The sequence below is a fragment of the Dromiciops gliroides genome, chromosome 2 (genome assembly GCF_019393635.1).
Source record: "Dromiciops gliroides isolate mDroGli1 chromosome 2, mDroGli1.pri, whole genome shotgun sequence".
Lineage (NCBI taxonomy): Eukaryota > Metazoa > Chordata > Mammalia > Microbiotheria > Microbiotheriidae > Dromiciops > Dromiciops gliroides.
This window is the reverse complement of record NC_057862.1, coordinates 355714732-355738768: the sequence shown is the minus strand read 5'-3', so window position 1 is coordinate 355738768 and position 24037 is coordinate 355714732. Positions and strand designations below refer to the sequence as shown.

The 24037-nt window shown below is 49.3% G+C and overlaps 1 protein-coding gene across 5 annotated transcripts; it reads left to right on the top strand.

The window, feature by feature from the left end:
- Positions 1 to 23977, top strand: PRR7 (proline rich 7, synaptic). 5 transcript variants are annotated; one of them, XM_043983542.1, is made up of 4 exons: positions 187 to 525; positions 6732 to 6844; positions 20644 to 21446; positions 21723 to 23977. In XM_043983542.1, the coding sequence occupies exons 3-4, from the start codon at positions 21002 to 21004 to the stop codon at positions 22112 to 22114; spliced, it is 837 nt and encodes a 278-aa protein (XP_043839477.1). In that variant the 5' UTR covers positions 187 to 525; positions 6732 to 6844; positions 20644 to 21001; the 3' UTR covers positions 22115 to 23977. The 5 variants fall into 5 exon arrangements, with proteins under 5 accessions (XP_043839476.1, XP_043839477.1, XP_043839473.1 ...); XM_043983541.1 differs by lacking the exons at positions 187 to 525; positions 6732 to 6844 and adding an exon at positions 1 to 180; XM_043983538.1 differs by lacking the exon at positions 6732 to 6844.
- The last annotated feature ends 60 nt before the right edge of the window (positions 23978 to 24037 follow it).

Genomic DNA, 24037 nt, shown 5'->3' with positions numbered 1-24037 from the left:
ATGTGTGCCTCTGCGTGTGCCTGTGTGTGTGTCTGTGTGAGTGTGTGCCTGTGTCTGTGTGTGTGCGCGCGCCTGTGTGAGTGTAGCTAGTCTGTCAGTGTGTGAGCAGAGCAGGGTGTGTGTGCAGTGACCGGGGCCGGGGCGCAGTGCCGGGCGTGCGCTCTCCAGCGTCGTGTCTCGGTGAGTCCTTCCTCTGGGAGGGTGTGAGGTTTGGGGTTTGGTTAGGGGAGGGCTCGTGGTGCGCGCGCGGGCTCCTGTCTGGGCACGCGCACGCTCTGCTCTGGGCTTGTGAGTGTCTGTCTGTCTGTGTGTGTGCATGTGTGTGTGTGTGTGCATGCATGTGTGAGTGTGCACTCTGTGTGTTGGTGCACGCGCCCGCGCGCAGGAAGCTCGAGACTGGAGCTTGGAACCTGCTCCCTCTGGGCTGTCCCCGGCCCGGGAACCCCGGTCCTGTCAGGTCCCCGGCCCTGACACCCGGCCCACCAGCCAGAGGAAGAGGAAGAGAAAGAGGAGATGCCGGGGCCCGTAAGTAGCGCGGTCCGCGGGGGGAAGGAGGGCAGAGAGGCAAAGCGGGGAAAGGGGTTCTCCTGGGCCAGCGGGCAGTGGGGGGCAGGGAAGGGGGGAGCCCGAGGACTCCTGGGCCAGGAGGCAGGTGGGTGTGTGCCAGGCGGGGTTCTGCGTGCCCTGGGCTCTGGCCAGGACCTGAGCTTTCTCGCCCTCCCCACTCCCCCACCCCCAGCGTTGCCTGCAAGGAGCGTCCGGCAGCTCAGGGAGCACCCCCCACCCCCCCAATCCTCATTCTCAACCCCCCCCCAGACACACACACACAAGCACCGGCTCAGGGAGAGGGAGAGCGAGAGAGCCCTTGGTTCGCTTGGTAACAGTTGCCATGGCAAAGAGGCTGCGCTCACCAGGGAAACACATCTCCTGAAACCCAGCAACGCCTCCTCCCCAGTCCCCACCCCCAGCCCGGCTGCTGCAGGAGGGTGGGTGCTTCAGCCCTCCCCCCCCCCCACTAAAGGGAATCTCCTGTCCCTGAAGGCAAGCCCTCCTTCCTCTGGGCCCCACCCTGGGTAGCCTGGGCTCCCAGCCCATCGATTGTCCCCACCTTTTCCCACACCTGGAGTGCCCTCTTGGAGGTGAGCTAGAAGGGACCTTAAAACACAGAACAGTATAGGGAGAGGACCTTGGAACATAGAACACAGATATCAGCTAGAAAGGATCTCAAGGCACAGAAGATTAGAGCTAAAAGGAAACAAGACACAGAATATAGTGTGTCAGGACTAGAAAGGGCCTTAGAACATAGAAGGGACCTTAGGACACAGAACATGGAATGGAAGAGTTGGAAAGGGCCCTTAGAATATAGGACATTCACATGAAGGAACAAATCTTAGGGGATTGTCTGGCCTAATCTCACCCCACCCCCACATTTGACAGGAAGAAACTAAGACGGGAAATGACACTTAGAATCCCATAAATGAGTAAGTGGCAGAGTCTTCTGACCATAAGCCCAGGCAGAGGGTGTCTAAAATAGTGCTTCACATTGCAAGCCATACTGCCTTCCCTCCCAGGAGAGGCCATGCCTGCTTCAGCTCTCTTCCAGCTCCAGGAAAGCCAGAATTGCCTGCTCCTTGGCCCATCATGGGCTCTGAACTCTGGGCCTTGAATTTACCCTGGGGAGGGATAGCTTCTCCACTTCAATCCTTCCCTCCTCAGGTAAAGAATGGAGAGATTCCCCCCCCCATTAAGAGTTAAATGGATTCCCTCTGTGACACAATGCTCAGAAAGGACAGCTACAAAAGCTAGACCAGTGAGCAGAGTTTATAAGGCTTTGAAGAGGGTTCCAGCCATCTCACAGTCCATAAGGCCAAGTCATAAAGGAGGAGAGGAAGGAGGAGCCATTTCGCCCTGCAGGGGGGGGTTTGAAACATGAGAGTTCCTGCCAGTGAGCATAGGGGACTCCCTGTCCTCCCAAAGTCCCTTTATGCTCTCAGAGTCCCCATCTATCTGTCCATCCACTCTATCCATCAATAAGCTGACTCTGCCAGAGGTGCAGAGGCTGAGGTGGGGAGGTGAGGGAGGGAGAGCCTGAGAGTATTCAGCAACAAGACTATATCAAAGCTTCTTTCTCCCCCAGCCCCTGGCCCCTAAAAGGGCACGAGCCCCTTTGCATATAGAGTGGCTGACCCTGAGCCCCCCTCCCCCCAGAGCAGATTCATGAGACTACAAGTGTGGGGGTGGGCTGGGAAGCCTCTGCTGGAGTCAGGACTTCCCCTCTGACTTGGGAGCAAAGCCCAAGCTCATTCTTGACCTGTTTCTTCCACTTGAACCTGAGCCCCCAGTCTTCAACAGGTCTTTTTAACAAGAGACCTTAGCCTCTCCATTTCTCCCAGAGAAGCCGTCCCTGTCCCCTGGCTCAGGGGCCCTCATAGCAAATCAAATGTTCCAGGATTGCCTTTCTTAAACCCATCTGAATAATCTGCCATGTCTGGAATCCTGAGGTCTCTACTTGAACCAAGACCTGTCTGCTTCTCCCAGGAAATACCAATGGGAGGGAGGCAGCTGAACAGGGAAGAGAAGGAGGGGGGGGTGGGGGTGGAGGAGCAGATTGCTGACGTACTGCAGTTGCAGCGGCCATGTGGGAGCCAGCCGGAGCTCAGCCACATTTTTCTCTCCCTTTGTTCCCGGGGCCATAAGTGTCCTTTTCTTGTCTGAGGACAATGAGCTGCCTGTGCTGAGATGGCCTAGGCCTAGAGGAAACCTGGGGCCCTCTTCCGGCCCCATGAGGGGAGGCCCAGAGATTGGACCTGGGGGCCCACATTCCAACTGTGGCAGCTGCTGTGTGAGAAAAGAGATCTGAGTCAGAGGAAATGACCTGCCCCCTTCCCTGCCCTCCCTCCCATCCCAGCAGCCAGGGAATGAATGGCTATCCAACCCCGCCTGACTCAGCCCTGCACACACTAGGCTGGGGTCACTACTCCTTGTAATGCCAAGAGCCCCTGCACTGGCACATGATGCCCATTCTGTGGAAGAACCTGGTGAGTCAAGGATGGAGCACTGAGTGCTGAGTCTGGCTGGTGCCTGAGAGCCTTCTGGTGGGCACTGACTGGAAAGGACCAATGGATGGGAGCAATGATGTGATGCAATGAGGACAAGCACTAGTCCAACATCCAATTTCTGTGATCCTAAGTCAAGAGGCAGAGGACCTGGGTTTGAATTCAGCCTTGTCTACTGCCTTTGTGGCAGCATAGTACAGTGGTTAGAAAGCTAGAGCTGGAGCTCTCAAGACTTGAGTTCAAATCCTCCCTCAGATATTTATCAGCTGCACAATCCAGGGCAAGTCATTTTACCCCCTCAGCTTCAGTTTATTCATTTGTAGAATGGGGATTTTCATGAGGATTAAATGAAATGAGTCTTCTGTAGACTCCAAAGCATTTTATAAATATGTGCTATGATTAATTTGACCATAGGCAAGTCATTTTCCCTATTCCTCCAGTAAGGGAAGATGAGCTCTAAATTCCATTCCAGCTCTAAACTAACCTTTTAAGTCATTTAGTTCATCTCAATGCCTTAGTTTCTTCATCTGTAAAATGAGCCTCCACTGACTCAGGCATGGATGGAAAGAGAACAAGGCAGGGAATTCAGATTTGGGTCCTAATCCTAGTTTAAAGCAACTCATGGACATCCCAGGTCACCTGAGAAGTGAGACTCCTTCTCTGAGCTTCACTTTTCCCATCAGCAAAACAGTCCTGACAAGTGCTATTTCCATTTCCTTTTGTTCTTTCTCTTCCTGCATGTCTCTTCCCCCAAGTTCCTTAGCGAGCTATGGGTATTCTATAAATACTCTAATCCAAGCCTTTCAAAGGTTTCATTTAAACCATCCCAGACAGGTGAGAATCTTCTTTATGAGAATATGTAAAAAACATCCCATCACCCTTCTTCACAAGTCTACCTGTTCAGTCCAAAACCCTCAGGGGATTAGAGCCCATTTCTGAACCCTCAAGTCTGATTTCTATTTTTCAGATCCCAGAATAATCCCAGATTCCTTCTGTTCCTAAGTTTCTGTGGGGACTAGGATATAGCGATCCCTCTATCTTCATTTCTTTGGGGCAGGCACAGAGGTCTGTGAGGCCAGCCAAGGGGACCCTGTCACAGATGGGCTTCACTTGAAGCCCACAGTGGAACAAGTGGGCTGAAAATCAGCAAAGGCCTGGTTCAACTCCCATGCCAGGAACATGGGAAATGATGGAAGGAGGAGGAAGCCTAGTGACCCACTGTGCAAGGACCAGATCTATCCATTCGGAGGTTGATCAGAGGGAGGAGAAGGGAGCATGAGGTTCCAGGGCACAAAGCAGGTGGTGGCAGGGGATCCATTTTCTCCTTTTTAAAATGATCCACATGAAAGGTGCAGCCTTTCCCTCTGGGTCCCTATACAATAGAAAGCAGGATTTCTCTTCCAAGTCTTTATAGCCCTTATTTGCAGTGTGCCCCATTAGCCTTTTCTTTATAACAATCAGCCTGGACATGTGACTAGTGTATTTACTGGGGATAGAGATTTGGGATTCACAGACCTGGGTTTGGAGTCCTAGCTTTTCTACATACTTGGAGGAGTCATTTCTCCTCTATGGGTCTCAGTTTCCTCCTCTGAAAATATGGACAATAACAACCGCTCATCTCCCTCACAGACTTGGTGAGAGGGTGGGATGTGAAAATGAATGTGGAGTGCTTGCTTAACTATAAAGCCCTGTGCACTGCTCAGCAATGATTGTTGTTGTCATTATTGTTATCGTTGTTAATAGCAGAGGTATTTGATCCTCCCAACAGCATTGTACAACTGGCAGGGGAAGTGATCATGGTCCCCCATTTTACAGAGGTGGAAGTTGAAGCCTGGAGAAAGGAAGTCACCTGCTCAAGGTCACACAGTTAGTTGGCCAGGGGCAGAACTAGAACCCAGGTCTCTTGACATCCCTATGTAGTACTCTTTCCACATCGGACTACCTGTCTGGAACAAAGACATGATTTTTCATTTTACAGATTAAGAAACTAAGTCATTAAGCTGATGTCTATGGTTATCCAGGTTAGAATTCACTGGCTTAGGGGCTTTTCTCATTGGGTCAGGGACCCCACCCAAGCCTGCCAAGGAAGCCAAGCCATTCGGAGTTGGAGAGGCTGCAGAACAAGGGCCTGGAGATGGCCCAACCAGCACCATGGTCAGGTCCCAAAGAACCCATAGATGAAGCACATGGTGTAGCGGAAAAACTAACCAAATTAGAATTCAGTTGACCTCAGTTCAGGTCCCAGCTCCAAACACCAACTAACTGTGTGACTCTGGGCCAGTCACTTCCTCCCTTTCCGGGCCTCAGTTTTCCTCATCTTCAAAATGGAGACAATAAATTCCTGGAGGGGGTCGTCAAGAAAATCAAGCTGCCTTTGCCAGAATGCCTTTCTTATTTAGAGTGGGAAGGGACTTTAGGCCTTAGACCTATTCCAATTTTTCCTGGTTCGATACAAGAGGGAACTGAAGCCCAGAGAGGGGAAATAATTTGCCTAAAGTCACAGAGCTAGTAAATGGCAGAGCTAGGACTCTAACCAAAGGGCTTTGACTTGGAATTCCCCCCTTTTCTAATTGTCAATTATCTTTCAAGGGATACTTCCTCCACAGGAGGCACAGTGATCCACGATCACTCCCTCCACCTGGCTTTGTGATTCCTCTTTGCTAGGCATCTGTCCTATGTCCTCAACAAGACTGTGACCCCCCTGCCTCATTTATACCTCCTTCCAAATAACCCTCCCACAGGACACTCTCCACAGTGGGTATCCAGGACACATTATGTAGTCTACAGTAGAAGCGCTTTTTTTTCTTTTTTTTTTTTTTTGCAGGGCAATGGGGGTTAAGTGACTTGCCCAGGGTCACACAGCTAGTAAGTGTCAAGTGTCTGAGGCCAGATTTGAACTCAGGTACTCCTGAATCCAGGGCCAGTGCTTTATCCACTGCGCCACCTAGCTGTCCCTACAGTAGAAGCACTTCAAAAATGATGAAGCAACATAAAACGGGTCAAGGCCCTGTACCAAGAACACACATAAGCCACAGACAGTCCCTGCCTCCTAGGAGCTTCCAATCTAGTTGGGAGTGCTATACAGAAGGAGCTCTGGACTAGGAGCTACAATAGGTTCTATTCCTACAGGACCACTGCCCAGCTGTGTGTTCTTAGGAAATTCACTTCCCATCTCTGGCTCAGTTTCCTCATCTGCAAAATGCAGGTATTGGACAAGGTGGATGGGCCCCTCTAGCTCTAATCCCTATGAAAATAGGCCCTCCTGAATTTACCTCATAGGGCTACAATGAAAACTAAATGAGATACAGAAACAATGCAAAGTGCTTTGTAAACCAGAGTTTGCCATGTAGACCGATAAGATTAGATATTCTTGTGAAATCAAGAATGTCAGAGCGGGAAGAGCCCGAAGAGGGGCTATAGACCAGCTCTTCCATTACCAAGAAGTCCCTCTGTTACAGTCCCAAAAAGTGGTCATCAAGCCTCTTCTTGAATACTTCCAGGGAATGGGAACTCACCACTTCCAGAAACAGCCATATTTCTTTTGGGTCGGTTCTAATGGGCAGAAAATTCTTTCTTCTGTCCAGCCAAAATCCGAGTCCCTGACACTCCACCCATTGTTTCCAGCTCGCCTACAAACACACAGCCTCCATAGCCGAATTGTCTTTTCTGTTCCAGGCTAACCTTTCCTAGTGCCTTCAAAAGATTCTCCAATGACATGCTCTCAAGTGCCCTTCTCATCCTGGTCACTAACTTTGGAAACACTCCAGTGTGTCAGGGTACTGCTGAAAGTGAGTCACTCAGGACTAAATTAGGTACTTTAGATGTGATAGGGGTAGAATAAGCATTTATATAGCACCTATTATATACTATGTGTCACACACTGTGCTTTACAACTGTTGTCTCATTTGATCCTCAGAACGACCCTGTGGGGTAAGTGCTGTTATTGTCTCCATTTTACAGTTGGGGAAACTGAGGCAGATAGATGTTGAGTCACTTGACCAGGGTCACAAAGTTAGGAAGTGTCTGAGTTGGCATCTGAACTCAGGGCTTTCTATCTCCAGGACCAGTGCTCTGTGCACCATGGTGCCACCTAGCTGCTTCAGGTGTGATCTGACTATGGTAGAATACAATGGAAAACCATCTCCTGAGATATTATGTCTCTGTCTCTCTCTTTTTTTTTTTTTAACATATAAGGTATTTTATTTTTTCCGTTACATGTAAAGATAGTTCTCAACTTTTGTTTATACAAGCTTTACAATTTCAGATTTTTCTCCCTCCCTCCCTTCCCTCCCCCCTCCCCTAGACAGCAGGTAATCTGATATAGGTTATATCTATATATCTATATACATATACATATACATATACATACACACATATATATACACATAATAACATTAATCCTATTCTGCATTAAGTCCTGTTATAAGAGAAAAAATCAGAGCAATGATGAAAAACCTCAAAATAGAAAAAAAAAACCACAACAAGCACCAAAAACAAAAGAAATAGTATGGTTCATTCAGCATCTATACTCCACAGTTTTTTTTTTCTTGGATTTGGAGATCCTCTTCTATCATGAGTTCCCTGGAACTCTTCTGTACCATTGCATTGGTGAGAAGAATATAGTCCATCACAGTAGATCAACACCCAATGTTGATGATACTGTGTACAATGTTCTTCTGGTTCTGCTCATCTCACTCATCATCAGCTCACACAAGACCCTCCAGGTTTCTCTGAACTCCTCCTGCTCATCATTTCTTACAGCACAATAGTATTCCATTGTATTCATATACCACAACTTGTCCAGCCATTCCCCAATTGATGGGCATCCCCTCAACTTCCAATTCCTTGCCACCACATAAAGAGCAGCTATAAATATTTTTGTACATGTGGGTCCCTTTCCCCTTTCCATGATTTCTTTGGGGAAAAGGTCTCTGTCTCTCTTAATGTAGTTTAAGATTGCTTTAGGGTTAGGGCTGCCATATCAAACTGCTGGCTTGTATTTGAACTTGAAGCACATTATCATAACCTCATATGGGGGGAGGTGTTATTTTTTTTAATGAACACGTGGCCATTCCTCTGCATCATAAACCTGTTGTCAATTTTTTAAAATTCCAGTAAAAGATTTTACGTTTATCCCTCTTGCATCTCATCCAATTAAGATCTTTTTGACCCCTATTCTGTCACCCAATATGCTAGTTTTCCCACTTAGCTTTGCATCTTCTGCAAATTTAGTAGGCATACAACTGCCATGCTCATATGTGCCATTGGCAAAAACGTTTGATAGAACAGGGCTAAGTGTACTTTATAGAACCAGAGATTTTGAGCTGGAAAGGACCTCTGAGGCCACTTTATTTTGTAGATGAGGAAATTCAGGTCCAAATGGTTTAATGTATTTGACTCAGATCACATAGGTAAGTAAGGAATAGAAGGATTTTAGTTCCAGTTCTTGGACTTGAGAGCCTATGGGGTTTTCCCCACTGTACACAGTGTTTCCCCTAGAGTCCAGAGGCCTAGATCATTCCTAGATGGTACCTAGATGATGCAGTGGATGGAGTGCTGGGCCCAGCGTCAGGAAAACTCATCTTCATGAGTTCAAATTTGGCCTCAGACACTTACTAGCTGTGTTTTTCTGGGCAAGTCACTGCACTCTGCCTCAGTTTCCTCATCTGTAAAATGAGCTGGAGAAGGAAATGACAAATCACTCTAGTATCTCTGACAAGAAAACCCCAAAAGGGTCACTCAGAGTTGCACGTGTCTGAAAAGACTGAACAACAATGTTTTAGAGTCAGCATGGCCTCATGGATTGAGTGCTGGATTTAGAGTCAGGAAAATCTGGGTTCAAATCCCACCTCAGATACTTGCTGTCTGACCCTGGGGCAAGTCCCTTAATCTCTCTGGGCCTCAGTTCCTCATCTGTAAAATGAAGGGATTGAACTAGATGGTCTCTGAGGTCCCTTTCAGCTCTAAATCTATATAATCCCTCTCCAGAGCATTTCCCTAAGTATCCCCTCTAGAGGATTACACCAGAGACCTCCCTCCAGGTTGATATCCATTAATGACTGCTTTTTACGTTGTCATCGCCAAGTTTAACTAACTGTAGTATCATTTAACCCACATCTCTCCACTTTGCCCAAAAGGATATTTGGGGGGTTTTGGTGAGGCAATTGGGGTTAAGTGACTTGCCCAGGGTCACACAGCTAGTAAGTGTTAAGTGTCTGAGGCTGGATTTGAACTCAGGTATTCCTGAATCCAGGGCTGGTGCTCTATCTACTGCGACACCTAGCTGCCCCTCAAAAGGATATTTTGAGATGTTTTGTCAAATGTCTTGTTACAATCCAGACTCTCCACATCTCTGGCATTCCTTTGATCTATACCAGGCTAGTCTTTCAGGACATCAATGGATGTGTCATTTCATTGATACCAGTTTTCCCTCAACTGGTGCAGAGCATCATCTATCCATGCCTACTCGTTCGGATTGACTCTTGTCCATTTTCTCCTGGAAATCCTTGGGAGGGGTTCACCCAGCATTCTCAGGGCCTTCCTCTGTATCTTCTCACATCTTATGGACATTAATGGAGCACTCAGCCTATTGCTTTTCCTCACTCTCACTACCTCATTGGCCCACCTTTTCCCATCATCTATCTCTAGGATGACATCCTTCACACCAGCTCAGCTGTGGCAATCCTTCATTAGTCACTTGTAACCTATGCACACCAACTATGTGCCTCTCAATTGTCCTTTGGGCGAGCTTTACCTTTAATTCTTCAGAGACTGTGGTATTCCATCACTTGTAGCCATTTGGAATCACCAGAAGAACCTTGTTAAAATCGAGCAAACAAAGTGGCTTTTGTTCCACTCAGGAGGAAGTTGGAGTCATTAAAAGAACTGGACTTCCAAAGGCAATGCAACCCATTTCTCTCCTCCTATTCAATTCTGGGCCAAATTAATTGCACTGGGATTGTCCAAGATTTATGTACTGATAAATCAACTTTATGGTTTTTAACATCAGCCAGTTTGCTAGACAATGGGTATTTTCCATCCACTTGGTTTTTCCCATGTGGATAGTTAGCCAAGGGGTTACATGAATAATTATCTCATTTAGAAGGCTTTGCAGTGTCCCAAGGCTTAATTCAATCAGTATAATGTCATCCAAGAATCAATCTAGCAGTATGTAAATAACAAAAAACAAAGTTTAATCTGGTATAGTCTGCTTTTGTTGAACATTGTGGCTCTGGTGACGACCAGTCAATCAACAAGCATTTATTAAGCATTATTTTTGCTAAGTGCTAGGAATACAATGAAAAGAAAAAACATGGTTTCTGCTCTGATGGAGCTCACATTATAATGGGAAGAAAACATGCAGATAATTATGTACTTACAAGCTATATACAGTATAAATGGAAGGCAGTCTTAGAGGGAAAGGATTAGTAGTGAAGAGGTTGAGGGAAGACCACCTGCAGAAAGTGGGATTTGAGCTGAGTCCTTAAAGAAGGTAGGAGTACTTGCCCTTCTAAGCATAGACATGGCATGATTTTAATAACGTTCTAGAATTTTGCTTACAACCAAAGCCAAGCTCCCTGGCCTTTGTCAGTCAGTCAAAAAGCATTTAAAGACAGCCTTGCCTGGACTTTCTGTGTGCCAAAGAGTGTCCTTTGGGTTGAAGGATCTGTGATTTTTCAGATATCACTAACAATGGTTTAGCAAGCACATCTGTAAATTCTTTTAATACCTTAAGTCTAGTGACCTTGTTGGCCTGGTTTTGGTAACCTGAACCCATAGAAAGATTCCCTCACAATCTCTTCACTTATCATGGGTTTCAATTCCCTGTTAACCATTTATGTTCTCTCCTTCCCAAGCCTGGAATCCAGACAGGGTTTGCATTCAAAACAATAACTAATGAGGTAAATCAAGATGTGAGATGTGCCAAATGAGTAATACTCAAAGTAAGAGGTTCAGGAGTTCAAAGGAAGGAAGGAAGTGTATTATTATCAATTCCTTGGTTCTTCATCCTGGGCCCTCAATCCTTCCCAAGGAGCTGTTTAACATGCCCAGGATTTGGACCACAGAGCTTGAGGTCCTTCCTCATCTCGATTTTCCATTTTTTTTTGTCACAGGGCTTGGTTCTTGTAGGGTGAAGAGCCCAATGACTACAATTTTATGGGTAGGTAATTATGCCTCGTATTTCTATAGGCCTTTTTGTCAACAAAGTCCCTCTTAGCCCAAACTCTAGGAATCTGTAATGTTATGAGATGCAAGAACAAATGAGAAGTATACCTCCTTGGCTTGGTTTTCTTCCTAGAATCAAATATTGCTATGGTATTGTTATGGCCAGGGTTACCATCCAGTAATATTCTAACTCACCCAAAACTAAGCCGACTAACAAGATAAGTCAAGCAGTGGAGGAAAATCCAAGTCTCCTGTATAGACAGGCCATATGTCATTTGACAAAAGCTCATTTGATCAAGGCTTAAGATTTCTGGGACACCCTGTACACAAACCATAAATAGGTATTGTTGCTATTCAGCTGTGTTTGACTCTTTGTGACCGGGTGAATCATGGCACCCCAATACTGTACGTGGGGTTTTCTTGGCAAAGATACTGGAATGGTTTGCCATTTCTTTTTCCAGTATATAGGTATACACACACACACACACACACACACACGTACACACACACATATATGCTAAGAGTACTTCTATTTCTAAGTACTCACAAAGCCCATCATTAATAACATAAACTAGTATTTTTATAGAAACCAAAGACCTTTTGTTTGAAGAGTCCATAAAGGTGTATCTTTTTTCTATCTTTACTTATCTATATGGTAACTGGGTGACTCAATGCCTTAGAGTGCTAGACCTGGAGGTCAGTAAGACCTGAGTTCAAATCCTTTCTCAGACACTTAGTAGCTGTGTGTGTGAGACAAGTCACTTAACCCCTCTTAGACTCAGTTTCCTCATCTATGAAATGCAGAAGTTGAACTCAGTGACCTCTATGACTAAGATCCCTTCTAACTCATAATCTATGATCCTCTGGATCATCCTATGAAGGATAGTGGGGCAAGTATTATTATCCCCATTTTACAGTTGAGGGAACTGAGGTTAGACAATTCATCCAAGGTTCCATAAAGAAGTTTCAGAGCCAGGAATTTAAACCAGGTGCTCTAATACTAACATTTTCTCTATCACCATCCTGCCTTAGATGCCTATAATAGCGTCTATTCACCATGCCTGACAATGGCAAAGTGCACATGCCTATCTGCCCAAGCCACTGAGAGTTCTCTCCAACTGAAGTACTGATGGCCTCTGCCCAGTGTTCTTAATAAGAATCATGGTTGATATTCCTACAGCAAACTTTTTATATTAAAGCTTGTTTGATCCACACAACAGCCCTATGGAATAATTCTAAGAGATAGATTGATGGATGGATAGAGATGGATGGATGGATTAGATAGATAGGAAGACAGGCAGACACACACAAACACACATATACATACATTCACACATACACACACATATACATACATACTACCTTTATTAAACATTTATCATGTACCAGACACCAAATTCATTTTCCAGTTGAGGAAACTAAAGCCGAGAGAGGTAATGACTTTGCTACAGTGACCTAGTGAGTTAGTGGAAGAACTAAGACTCAAACCTAGGTTTTTAGGTGCTAGTTATCCCTCTACTCTATCACATGCAGCCTTTGTTTTAACCTACAGCTTACTGTGGAGAGCCTCACAAGGTTGTATGCTGTGGGGTGCTAATAAGTCTACAATATAACACATTTAATAAACATATATTGGGGGGCAGCTAGATGGCACAGTGATTAAAGCACCGGCCCTGGATTCAGGAGTACCTGAGTTCAAATCCGGCCTCAGACACTTGACACTTACTAGCTGTGTGACCCTGGGCAAGTCACTTAACCCCCTATTGCCTGCAAAAAAAACCAAAAAAACATATATTAGGCACCTACTGAGTTGCAGAGCACAGTGCTAGGTTCTGAGGATGATACAAAGTTTAAATGAGTAGGGGTTCCTGTTTCCATGGAGCTCCCAGTATGTTGGGGGAATCATACACAATATGACATGAGAGTAGTGCAAGACAAAATCCTATGTGATGTCTGAGGGGGAAGGTCGCAAGATTCTTGGAGAACTGAACATTTGAGCTGGGCATTAAAATATATAAGAATTAAAAGTCTAAGAAGAAAAGGCAGAACGGGGTGAACAATGATATAGAATCAAGGGAGCACAATTATGTTGGGCAAGAGTAGGGAAGGGACAGAAGATGGGCTAGTTTGTATGAGCATAGATTGCAAGAAGAAGAGTAATATGACATGTAAAGGCAGTGATATGCAAAATTGTGGAAGGTTTTGAATGCCAGGCAAAGAATTTTGAATAGTACTCATTAGGCAATAGGGAGCCACTGAAATGTTTTAACAAATGAGTGATATGACAAGAGCTATGCATAAAAAGATGGATAATTAGATGAATGGATGGATGCATGGATAGATGGATAGATGAAATAGATGAGCTAATGGGGCGGCTAGGTGGCACAGTGGATAGAGCACCGGCCCTGGAGTCAGGAGGACCTGAGTTCAAATCTGGCCTCAGACACTTAACACTTACTAGTTGTGTGACCCTGGGCAAGTCACTTAACCCCAGTTGCCTCACCAAAAAAGAAAAGAAAAGAAATAGATGAGCTAGATGAGATAGCTAGATGGATGGATAGATGAAATAGATGAGATAGATAGAATGATGATGGATAGAGCATTTACCCTGGTATTAATGTGAAGATTGGATTGAAGGGGGAAGAGGAGTAGGAGAAGACCTATTCAGAAGTCTATTATATAGACAGATGGTAAGGGGACTTGTATTAGGATGGTGACAATGGCAATAAAGAGGAAGAGATGGATTTGAACTGCATGATCCATATTAGAGATAAGGAAGGAAGAAGAATAAAAAACAACCTTAAAATATCAAACAAAGATTAATGGTGTTGCTAGATAAATAGTAACGCTAGGAAGGAGATTCAGGTTTAAGCAAAAAGACAATGAACTTGACTTGGGACATTTGGGTGGAGATGTCCAGTAGGCTGTTGGTCAGAACTGGAAAGAGAGACTTAGAAGTCATCTGTGCAGAGGTGACAGTGAGTAGTAAGATTACCAAGAGCAGAGGAAAAAGATAACGGATCAAGGAAGAACTCTTGGGAAACTCCTCCAAAAATGAAAGGGTCAAGAAGGGGATAGAAAGTGTCCTTCATTGACCATGGCGCTCCAAGTTCAATCCCTTCTTTTCTCTGAAGGTCTGAGTTACAACCCAGTGTTTCATTTCTGCTGCCCCTCCCAAAGAGTTTGCTCTGCCCAGTAACCTGGGCAGTGAAAATGAAGTCTTGTCCAGTGCCTCCAGTGCCTCCTGTCCCTCCTCTTCTATTATTATTATTATTTATTGTTATTATTATGGGGCAATGAGGGTTAAGTGACTTGCCCAGGGTCACACAGCTAGTGTCAAGTGTCTGAGGTCGGATTTGAACTCAGGTCCTCCTGAATCCAGGGCCAGTGTTTTATCCACTGCATCACCTAGCTGCCCCCTCTCCTCTTCTTCTTTTGAGCAGCATGGAGCTAGGAAATGAGCCCTAGGTTTGGAATCTGAAGAGGTGGATCTGAGTTCCATTTCTGCCATTTCCTATCCAGGTGACTTTGGGCAGTCACTCTACCTCTGTGGGCCTCAGTTTCCTTATCTGTAAAAGGAAAGAGTTGACCTAGATGATCTCTAGTGAGGTTACAGTTCCCACTTCTGCCCTGTGGGCCAGCCTTGCTGCCATGCACCCTGACCATGGCCTGGGTCTCTTTAAATGAATGTGATTGGCTGTCTTGGAGCATTCCTGAAACACTTCCCCAGGGTTTCAGAAAAAGGAGAACAACAGCTTTAATTAACTCCAAGTGACTGGCAGCAACAGCGGCAGCAGCAGCAGCAGCATTGTCGGGCAGGCGGCAATGTCGTGGTTTTCTCTGGGCTCCGTCGCCATGGCAGCTGTGTGGGGGGGCTGGCATGGGGGCGGGCAGGCGGGCTCTATTGTTCCTGCCATTGTCTCGACTTAGAACACAGTACCCAAGAAGTGGAGGGACTGGCCCAGGTCTGGAGTGGTACATGACAGAAAGGGGGCTAAAGGGGGCAGAGTTGGGGGTCAGACGATGCTTTCAAAGGTTTGTGCCCCTTCTCTGTTTTAGAGCTGTTTCCAGGCCAGGGTTCGCCCTTCTCCCAAATGGAGGGAGCAAAAGGCCTAATGTTCATCGATTTCTCAACCTTGCCAGCTCTTCAGGCTGTGGATATGCCTTTAAGACAATTTTCAAGCTCATGCTGCTCTTAATTTGGAGGGGGTCCCTAGAATCAAGGGACTAGTGCAACGAGGGCAAGAGATCCATGTGGGTAGATTTCAAAGATCCATGAACTTGGGTGAGGGGAAAATAACACCTTTCTCCTCATTCACTTCTACCTGAAATTTAGTATTTCCTTCAATTATTTAAAAACATTATTCTAAGGAATCCATAGGCTTCGACAGACTGCCCCCCCCAAAATCCCACGACAGCCAAAAGGTTAAGACCCCCCCCATTGTAGGGAGATGAAAGGAAATGAAAGAAGAGCAGAATGTTGGGGGTTGGAGGGAGAACAAGAAAAGAGAGACCCAGATAAGAGCATGTCAACATCCCAGATCCAATACACCGGCTGTCGGTTTGCTGTTCCAGCCCTGACCTTATGATTCCCTGACACAATACAAAACAACAAACACTTATAATGCACCTGCCAGGGCAGCTAGATGGCAATGTGCACAGAGTGTGGGGCCTAGAGTCAGGAAGATCTGGGTTCAAAACCAACCTCAGACACTTATTAGTTGTGTGACCCCAGCAAGTCACCTAACCTTGTTTTGCCTCAGTTTCCTCATTTGTAAAATGAGCTGGAGAAGAGAATGGCAAACCACTCCAGGATCTTTGCCAAGAAAACCCCAAATGGGGTCACAGAGAGTCGGACACCACTGAACAAAAAATGTGCAGAGATCTGTTCTAGGAGATAACTATAGCCAAAACCCAGTCTCTGTCATCATGGAGTTTTTAGGATGATAATGAGAATGCTTTTCATAATATACATTACATGAAAAGTGCATCGACATGGTATGGTGAGAAGATTTGGAGTCAGGGGACTGGGTCTATTCCTGTGCAACCTCAGACACTCCCTGCCCCCACCTCCACCCCAGGGCCTGAGTTTCATCTGTCAAATGAGGGGGTTGGACTGGATGAGATCCAAATTACTGCTCAGCTTTAGATCTTGTGAAAGACATTTTGGTCTAGATCTATGATTTCCTCCATTTATAAGTAACTCCCAATGTGGAAAACCGTCTATAATTTGTAGGTTTAGGGAGTTGTCTGGGGGTTCTGAGAATTTGTGACATTTGGTGTCACATAGCTAACATATGTCCAAGGTGGGTAGGTCTTCTTGACTGCAAGGCTGATGTCCTTATCCATCAGACCACAGTTGTCTAGCATGAGAGAAACATTAAAGAGTTAACAAAACCAAAAGCTTCCATATGTGGTCTGAGAGAGGTCCACCCAACCCAGGAAGAATCATAGAAGATTTCCTGGAAGAGATGGATCTTGAATTGGATTTTAAGTCCCTGTGAAATCTGGATGATCAGGTCATATCTGTCAAGGGAGTGAGGCTGTCCATGGGAAGAAGAGAAGCCAGCTGGAGGCCCTGAACATCTGCGGGCAGGGAGAATCCACTCTCAGTGAAATGGCTGAGGCGGCTGGGTTTGAGGTGCCAGACCTTGGAGATTGGTCAGGAGAGGAGAGTCCAGGCAGCCACCAAAGGCTGACTGGCCCCAAGACCCTGTGCCAGAAGAGGAAGCGGAGGCTCCCTTTGCCCATGCCCATATCTATTTTTTCCTCTCTTTAGGAGAAGATGCCAGCCTTCATCCTTGCCATCTCCCTCAGGCAGAAAAAGGGACTAGAGAGGCTTGGTGAGGGAAATGCAGTGTGATGGGGGGGGGGGGAGGACAAGGAAATGGGGGAGGGAAGGAGTGTGACAGGCAGCGAGGGGGGCGGGAATGCGACAGCGGGAAGGAGGGAGAGAAAGGCACCCTGAGCAGGGAGTGTTCCGGGCAGCCAGCGCAGAGAGAGGCCAACCCTGAACTCTTTCCGTACCCCAGCCAGTGAACAGCGAAGAAACAAAGGGACCCTCACTCTCTCCAGGCTCTCCGCCCAGCTTCTGGACCACCCCCACCTCTCGGGCTGGAAACTGGGGGTGGGTGCACGTTGCGGGGCCAGGCACGAGGCCGCCCCCGCCCAGCTATTCCTGAGCTCCTACGGAGCCCGCCTCGCCCCCGCCCCGCTTGCAGGAAGGACCGTGGGAAGGCTGGGGGTGCTTCCCCCAGGTGTGTCGGGGCGGGGCTGGGCTGGGCTGGGCTGGGCTGGGCTGGACTGGATGGTAGTGGGGCGGGTGTGTCCCACCAGTGGGGGAAACCCAGGCTATGGCTGGGAGTCTAAGCGTCTGGGGGCGTTGGTAAAGACCAGGAGGTTGGTATCTCCCTCCGGGAGTCTCCGGGAGAACAGGGCCCCAAGGCGAGTGTGCTGCCTTGGGGAATGGAAGGGTGGCCAGGGCAGGATCTGGGAGGTGCGTGGGAGAGTGGCTCATGGCCCCTTCCATAAAGCGCTGCTATGCACGTGGAGATGTCGGCACATGCATGTACAATACGTGTTCGATTATGCCTCTGGCATATGGGTGAGGCGAGGAGGGGTAGAAGTCTACAAGCTATGCCGAGGGATCGGGGAGAGGCTGGGGCACGGACCCCATGCCCAAGGGTGGTTATGGAGAAATCGGAACACTTAAAGTCAGCGCGGCACCACGGTGTAATGGAAAGAGCCCCAGACGAGACTTGGGTTCTAATGTGGGCTTTGCCACTTCCTAGATCTGTAACTGTGGGCAAGTAAGTCACTAAATCTCTCTGGGCTTGATCTTCCCCTACATCTTTGTTTGCAGTGTTTTGCAGGGTTATTGAGAGGAAACAGAAGGAAAGAAAAGAACAGAAACAAGCATTTATTAGTCAGTCAATAAGCATTTATTAAGCGCCTACCGTGGGTTATAGAAGCGTAAGGTATTGTTACAGTATTTTACGGCTCTCTTTAGGTATCCGAAGGGAGACTGGCAAAGTCCTCGTACCTCCCTCCCTCCCTCCAGAACCCCCTAGATTACTTTTCTGACTGGTCGGTCTCCGTTACTGTCTGATACCCCTCTCCCCACCCCCGCACGTTTCTGAAACTAGCCGTCTGCTTTGTGCATTGAGGCTTTTAGGGTGCCAGAAGGCCCCTGGAACCCACCCGAAGCTTTTGCCTGGTGCGGTCGCCCTCAGATGGAAGGCTGGAAAGGGGAAATGGGTGAACTTCTCGAGAACAAGTCCCTAGCAAGGGCCGCGCCGGGGCTCCTGTCTTAGGGAGTCGGGGTGGGGATTGGGACGTGAAAGGAGGGACTGACGGTCTCCGAGAAGTTCCAGTCGTTTCCTGACAAGGCTTGGACAGCTCCCTGGAGAGAGGATTTAAAATGCTCGGTTAAGGAAAGCTTGGAGTTCGCTTTCGGGGGTTGCCTGAGGTTTTAACCTCTCTAACCTGCCCCAGGCTTCGCGCCGTTGCAGTCCTGGGATCTCAGTGGAATGACCTGAGCTTAAATCCGAGTCCTAGCACCCTCCTCTTGCTCATATTTGGGGAGCGACCCAGGGAACCCGAACGTGCGCCGACCCGGGGGAAGCCTCAGTGACGTCAGTGTCTCTAGTGACTTCATCAGCCAGTGTGCGCCACTGGGGGACGCTGATCCCCGGGGGAGGAGATGAGACAGGATCTGAGGATGGGGACAGGTTTCTTCCAAGGAGAGGAAGAGAGATGGAGGGTTTGGTTAAGGAAAGTCAGTTAAGGATTAAGCTCTAACCTGGAAGCCAGGAACTGGCATTTTAAAAAGAACTCTGCTTCTCAGCTGCCCTCCCACTTCCAGCACCTCTATATGTTTCCTCTATATTTGCCCTCTTCCACACACATGCCTTCACCTCCTCACTAGCCCTCTCGATCTCTCATCCTTCCTGACTCCCTAACACTGGTCCTTCTTTCCACCCTTCCTTCTCTTCTCTCCACACGTTCCCTTTCCCCTCAGGCTCGCCCTCCTAACAAATTAAATGCAATGAACATTAAAACACCTGCTTTAAGCAAGGCCTTGTCTTCAGATGGGGGAAAGAAAACTGAAAGGCAACAGAGGCCCTGCTCCCCTGGAGTTTTAATTAAATGGGGAGGAAGAGGGTGCAGGTCTATCATGTACACAAATTAATATGATACAAGGCAAAATGTGATGGGGCAGAGGAGAGATGTAGGCAAGGTGGTCTAAGAAAATCTGAGCATGGGGAGTGAGTGGGGCAGGGACTAGAACATGTAGGCCTTTGGGGAGGAAGAGCTGGACCTTGAAGTGAAAGAATTTCAACCTGCAAAAATGAAGCCTACTAAAAATGGATGGAGGCTAGAAAAGTCAGGATGAGACTGGGAAGAGCTGAGAATCCCCTTTGCCTGGAACACAGAGCAGAATACAGAGAAATGAGACTGGGGAAGTGGATTGCAGCCAGAGTGTGGAGAGCCTGTCTTTGACTGAGTTTGTTTTGCCCTTTAGTGTGGGCAATAGAGTCACAAAAGGTCTTTGGGACTTGGAGTGACATGAAGACTCCCGACCAATGGACCAAGGTTTCAATGGTCAGACCAATTCATTAGGAAGATGATTTTGCCAGCCCTCTAAAGCCAATCTCTAGAAATACCTTAGGGTCAAAAATAAATTCCCTCCCCCCCGTCCCCCTTTAAATATTGGGTCTGGCAAAAGCTAAAGAAAACAACAGATCCTTTGAAAGCAAATGTTGTTTAGGGGTTGAAGGGCAGCTGGTCATCCTGCCTGTCTTGCCTACATTGCCCCTTTTAGAGGCTTCCCTCCCCACCCCTTTGTCAGCTCCTCCCTCCCCGCCTCCTTCCACTTCCTGCAGACCACCCAGCTAGTTCAGGGATAGTGGTGCTGGGCTGGGCTCAGGGTTTCTTGGTTTCAAAGAGTTCCTTGGACTGCTGTGCTTCTGGCCATGCCTATCTGCTTTCGGTCCAGCAGTTGTGCCTCCCCTCACTGCAGCCTTCAAACTGCACCTCCTTTCCCAGCCCCCAAGCTGCTAGGGCAAAAACTATCCATCCTACTGGTCCTCTCAGTCCAACCACCAGTCACATGCTGATGCCCCAAGGGACTAGAGGACCAAGGGACAGGATAGTGGAGGGAGGGACCAGACCGGAACGTCTGCCCTGAGAGGTGGGTTGAGTGGGAAGTTATCCTCTGAGCCTGGCCAGCATGGAGGGGGGAGAGAGAAAAGGAAAGGATAGAGAGGAAGTAAAGAGGAAGATAGGGAGAAGAAAGGGGGAGGAGTGAGGACAGGCAAGGAATACGGGGAGGGGAGAGGGAGGAAGCTGGCACGCAAAGGCCGGACAGGCCCAGTCAGGAGCTGACCATCCTCCCTACCCTCTGCTCTGCCCCTCACAGATCCAGCCCGCCCGTGGCTGAGTAGGTGCCCAAGCCGCGGGGCCTGCGGGAGCTATGGGAATGAGTCGGGGCAGGCTCTGGGCGACCAGCCGCTGCCTCCTGCGCCCGCCCGCCCCCGCTGGACGTGGGCAGCCCCCGGCCTCGGTCAGCGCTCCACGGACAGCAAGGCCCGCGGCTCAGCTAGTGACGGCCGGCCCCTAAGGGGTCTCCTGCTCCGGCCTCCGGCCCCCGCCCCAGGCCAGCGATGTTCGCAGGGGAGTGAGCGGGCTGCTGAGTGACTCCATGGGTCGGGCCCGGGGCGCCCACTGAGCCCGGGCCGCCCCTATCCCAGCCCAGCCCTCCGCCCGCCGCCGCCAAGATGGTGATGTCCCAGGGCACCTACACCTTCCTCACCTGCTTCGCCGGCTTCTGGCTCATCTGGGGCCTCGTGGTCCTGCTCTGCTGCTTCTGTAGCTTCCTCCGCCGCCGCCTCAAGCGGCGCCACGAGGAGCGGCTGCGGGAGCAGAACCTGCGCGCCCTGGAGCTGGAGCCCCTGGAGCCCCTGGAGCCCCTGGAGCTGGAGGGCAGCCTGGCCGGGAGCCCCCCCGGACTGGGGCTGGGGCTGGCCCCAGGACTGGCCCCGCAGGCCCGAGTCCGCCTGGAGGCCCCCGGCCACACCCACGCCCTGCACCACTCGGCCCCGCCACAGCACCAACCCCACCCGGCCCATCATCACCCGCACCCGCCCCACTCGCATCCGCACCCTCATCCGCACCCGCCTCACGTCCTGGTGCCGCCCCGGCCCTGGAGCTACCCGCGCCAAGGTGGGCGCCCTGAGCGGGCCGCGGCCAGGAAGAGGGAACGGGACTGCACACACCCGGGAGGGCCTTGGGGTGGGGGCTGGGAGGGGCGGGGCAGGCGAGCCTGGCAAGGGGGCGCCTCGGTCAGCCTCGGGAGCTGGGGATCGGGCGAGGGGAGTGCCTGGGAGACCGCAAGGGAGGCCGGGGGTTGCCTGAAAGGACGGGGAGCGGTGGGGACCCGGGGAGGGAAACGTGTCCCCAGGGCCCCGCCCCTGACCCCGGGCCCTGGGCTTCTCGCAGCCGAATCGGACCTCTCCAAGCCCCCGTGCTACGAGGAGGCGGTGCTGATGGCCGAGCCGCCGCCGCCCTACAGCGAGGTGCTCACCGACACGCGCGGCCTCTACCGCAAGATCGTGACACCCTTCCTGAGCCGCGACAGCTCCGAGAAGCAGGAGCAGCCGCCCAACTACAAGCCGCTCTTCCTGGACCGGGGCTACTCGTCGGCGCTGCACCTGCCCAGCGCCCCGCGGCCTGGCCCGCCCTGCCCCGCCCTCTACCTGCAGGCCGAGCGCTCCCGCCGTGTCTTCCCCAGCTGGACCGACTCGGAGCTGAGCAACCGCGACCCCCTGGAGCACGGAGCCTGGCGCCTGCCCGTCTCCATCCCCTTGTTCGGGAGGACTACAGCCGTATAGAGGGGGTGGCCCGAGCCCCTGCCCCCTGGCCCCACCCCGGGGGCTAAGCGCCCGGACCGGAGCCAGCGCTGCCCCGCTCCCTGCCCTGTCCCGCGCCTTCCTCCCTTTCTCCCTCCCCGAGGGCAGGCCGTTCAGACTCCTTTCTCAGGCCTCGGGGGTTTTTAAAACGCTTCCCTGGGACTCGGGGCTATTTCTTACCCTGTTTGTTACATTTTGAGGATAATAAAGGTGTGATCGGCTTTGGTACAACGGGAGGGAGAGCCTGCTGCTTGCACCTCGGGGTGGGGATAAGGAGGAAAAAGCCCCTCACCCCTGCAAGGCGTCCCTCCCAGCATGTTTGACCCCTTGATCTGCAGCCTATTTTCTGCCAGCTCCACCTCCCAATTCAGGAGACCTCTCCGGAGGCTAGAGTGTAGTGGAGACCTGTCTCTGAAATCCCAACACCTGGGTTCTGCCACTTGCTACCTGTGGGACCTGGGAGAAGTCTCTTCCCCTCTCGGGGGGCTCAGCTTTCTCTTCTGTAAGATGGGGGGGGGCTGGTCTAGATCACAGAAATGAGAGCTGGAAAGGCTGCTAGAATTAGTCTAATGTTTTAATCCGTTTTAAATCTGTGAAATATTTTGTCTTTCCCTATTTAGGAAAACTGAGGACCAGTTTAGATAAGTGGCTGCCCAAGGTCACATAGCTAGTGAGTAAAGGAGTCAGGATTGGAACCCCTCCGCCTGTGATTCCAATTCTAGGCCTCTTTGCAATACACCACACTGGCTCATTGCCTCTGAGCACCAAGGAATAAAATGCAGGAAACCTGAAGTGTGGACCCAGTCCTAGTAAGCAGGCTTTTCCCTGGAGGTACATATGTTTGGGCAGGATTCTCTCTCAGACGCTTTCTTAAGTTTTCTACCTCTAAATCCTACAAGAAAAACATCAGTCCTGCGGTGATGGATCCACCAAACTTAAGGACTGGCAGGGGTCAAGTGCAGCCTTATTTTAGAAATGGGGAATCAACTTCTCCACAGTCACACAACTAATAATCTCAGACACACCTTCAGAGCCACATGGTGTAGCAGATAAGACTGCTAGAGTCAGAAGATGATTTAAGGCCAAGCTTTTCTCCATCCGAGTGACCTTAAACAAGTGATCCTCTTTATGCCTCAGTTTCCTCCTATGTAAAATGATAGACTAGAGTTTGTCTCATTCTAAACCCTATGATTCTGCTATTCCAGTGTCTAGCTTCAATCAATAATCATCCAAGGGCCCCAAGAGCCGATGCACAGTTCCTTCCAATCTCTGGAGAGGGTAGGACTGGTTTGGGAACAGTCCACTTCAAGTCAGGGCTAAAGGACAAAGAGGAAAGTCCAGCATCCAATCACCTTACACTACTTCATTTGATCCACAGACTTTGAACCAGCGACCCCTGCCTTTTTCTTTTCCCAGCTCAGGCAAAAGGGCCCTTAGTTTGAGGTTACTATGGAAAAAACTACCTTGGTAGAAAGAACACAGGATTGGGGGGGGGCGGCGGGGCCCGGCAGTTTTCACTTCTGCTACTTACAGCCTATGTGCCCTTGTGTAAGTCATTTGACATCTTTAACACCTCTGAGTTTGCTCACTGCCAAATGAGGAATTTAGACTCCATAGCCTCTGAAGTTCACTACCTTATGTCCTTCCCACTTCTATATAGGATGAGCTGATGTTATAAGGGCTAGTGCAAACGACGGGGGAGGGGCTTTAGTTCCTTCTGAGTGGTATAAATCACCTTGTCTCCAGACTCTCCTTTTAGTCACAGTTTTTGTCCCCTGCCTTGCTGAGGTTGCCCCCACCCCCCAACCAGTTATCCCTGCTGGGAATCCAAAGATATGGGAATGGGGGAGGATGGCCAAGACATGTTGGGATTGCCCTCCCAGCCCCTAGGAAGTCCAGAGCCAG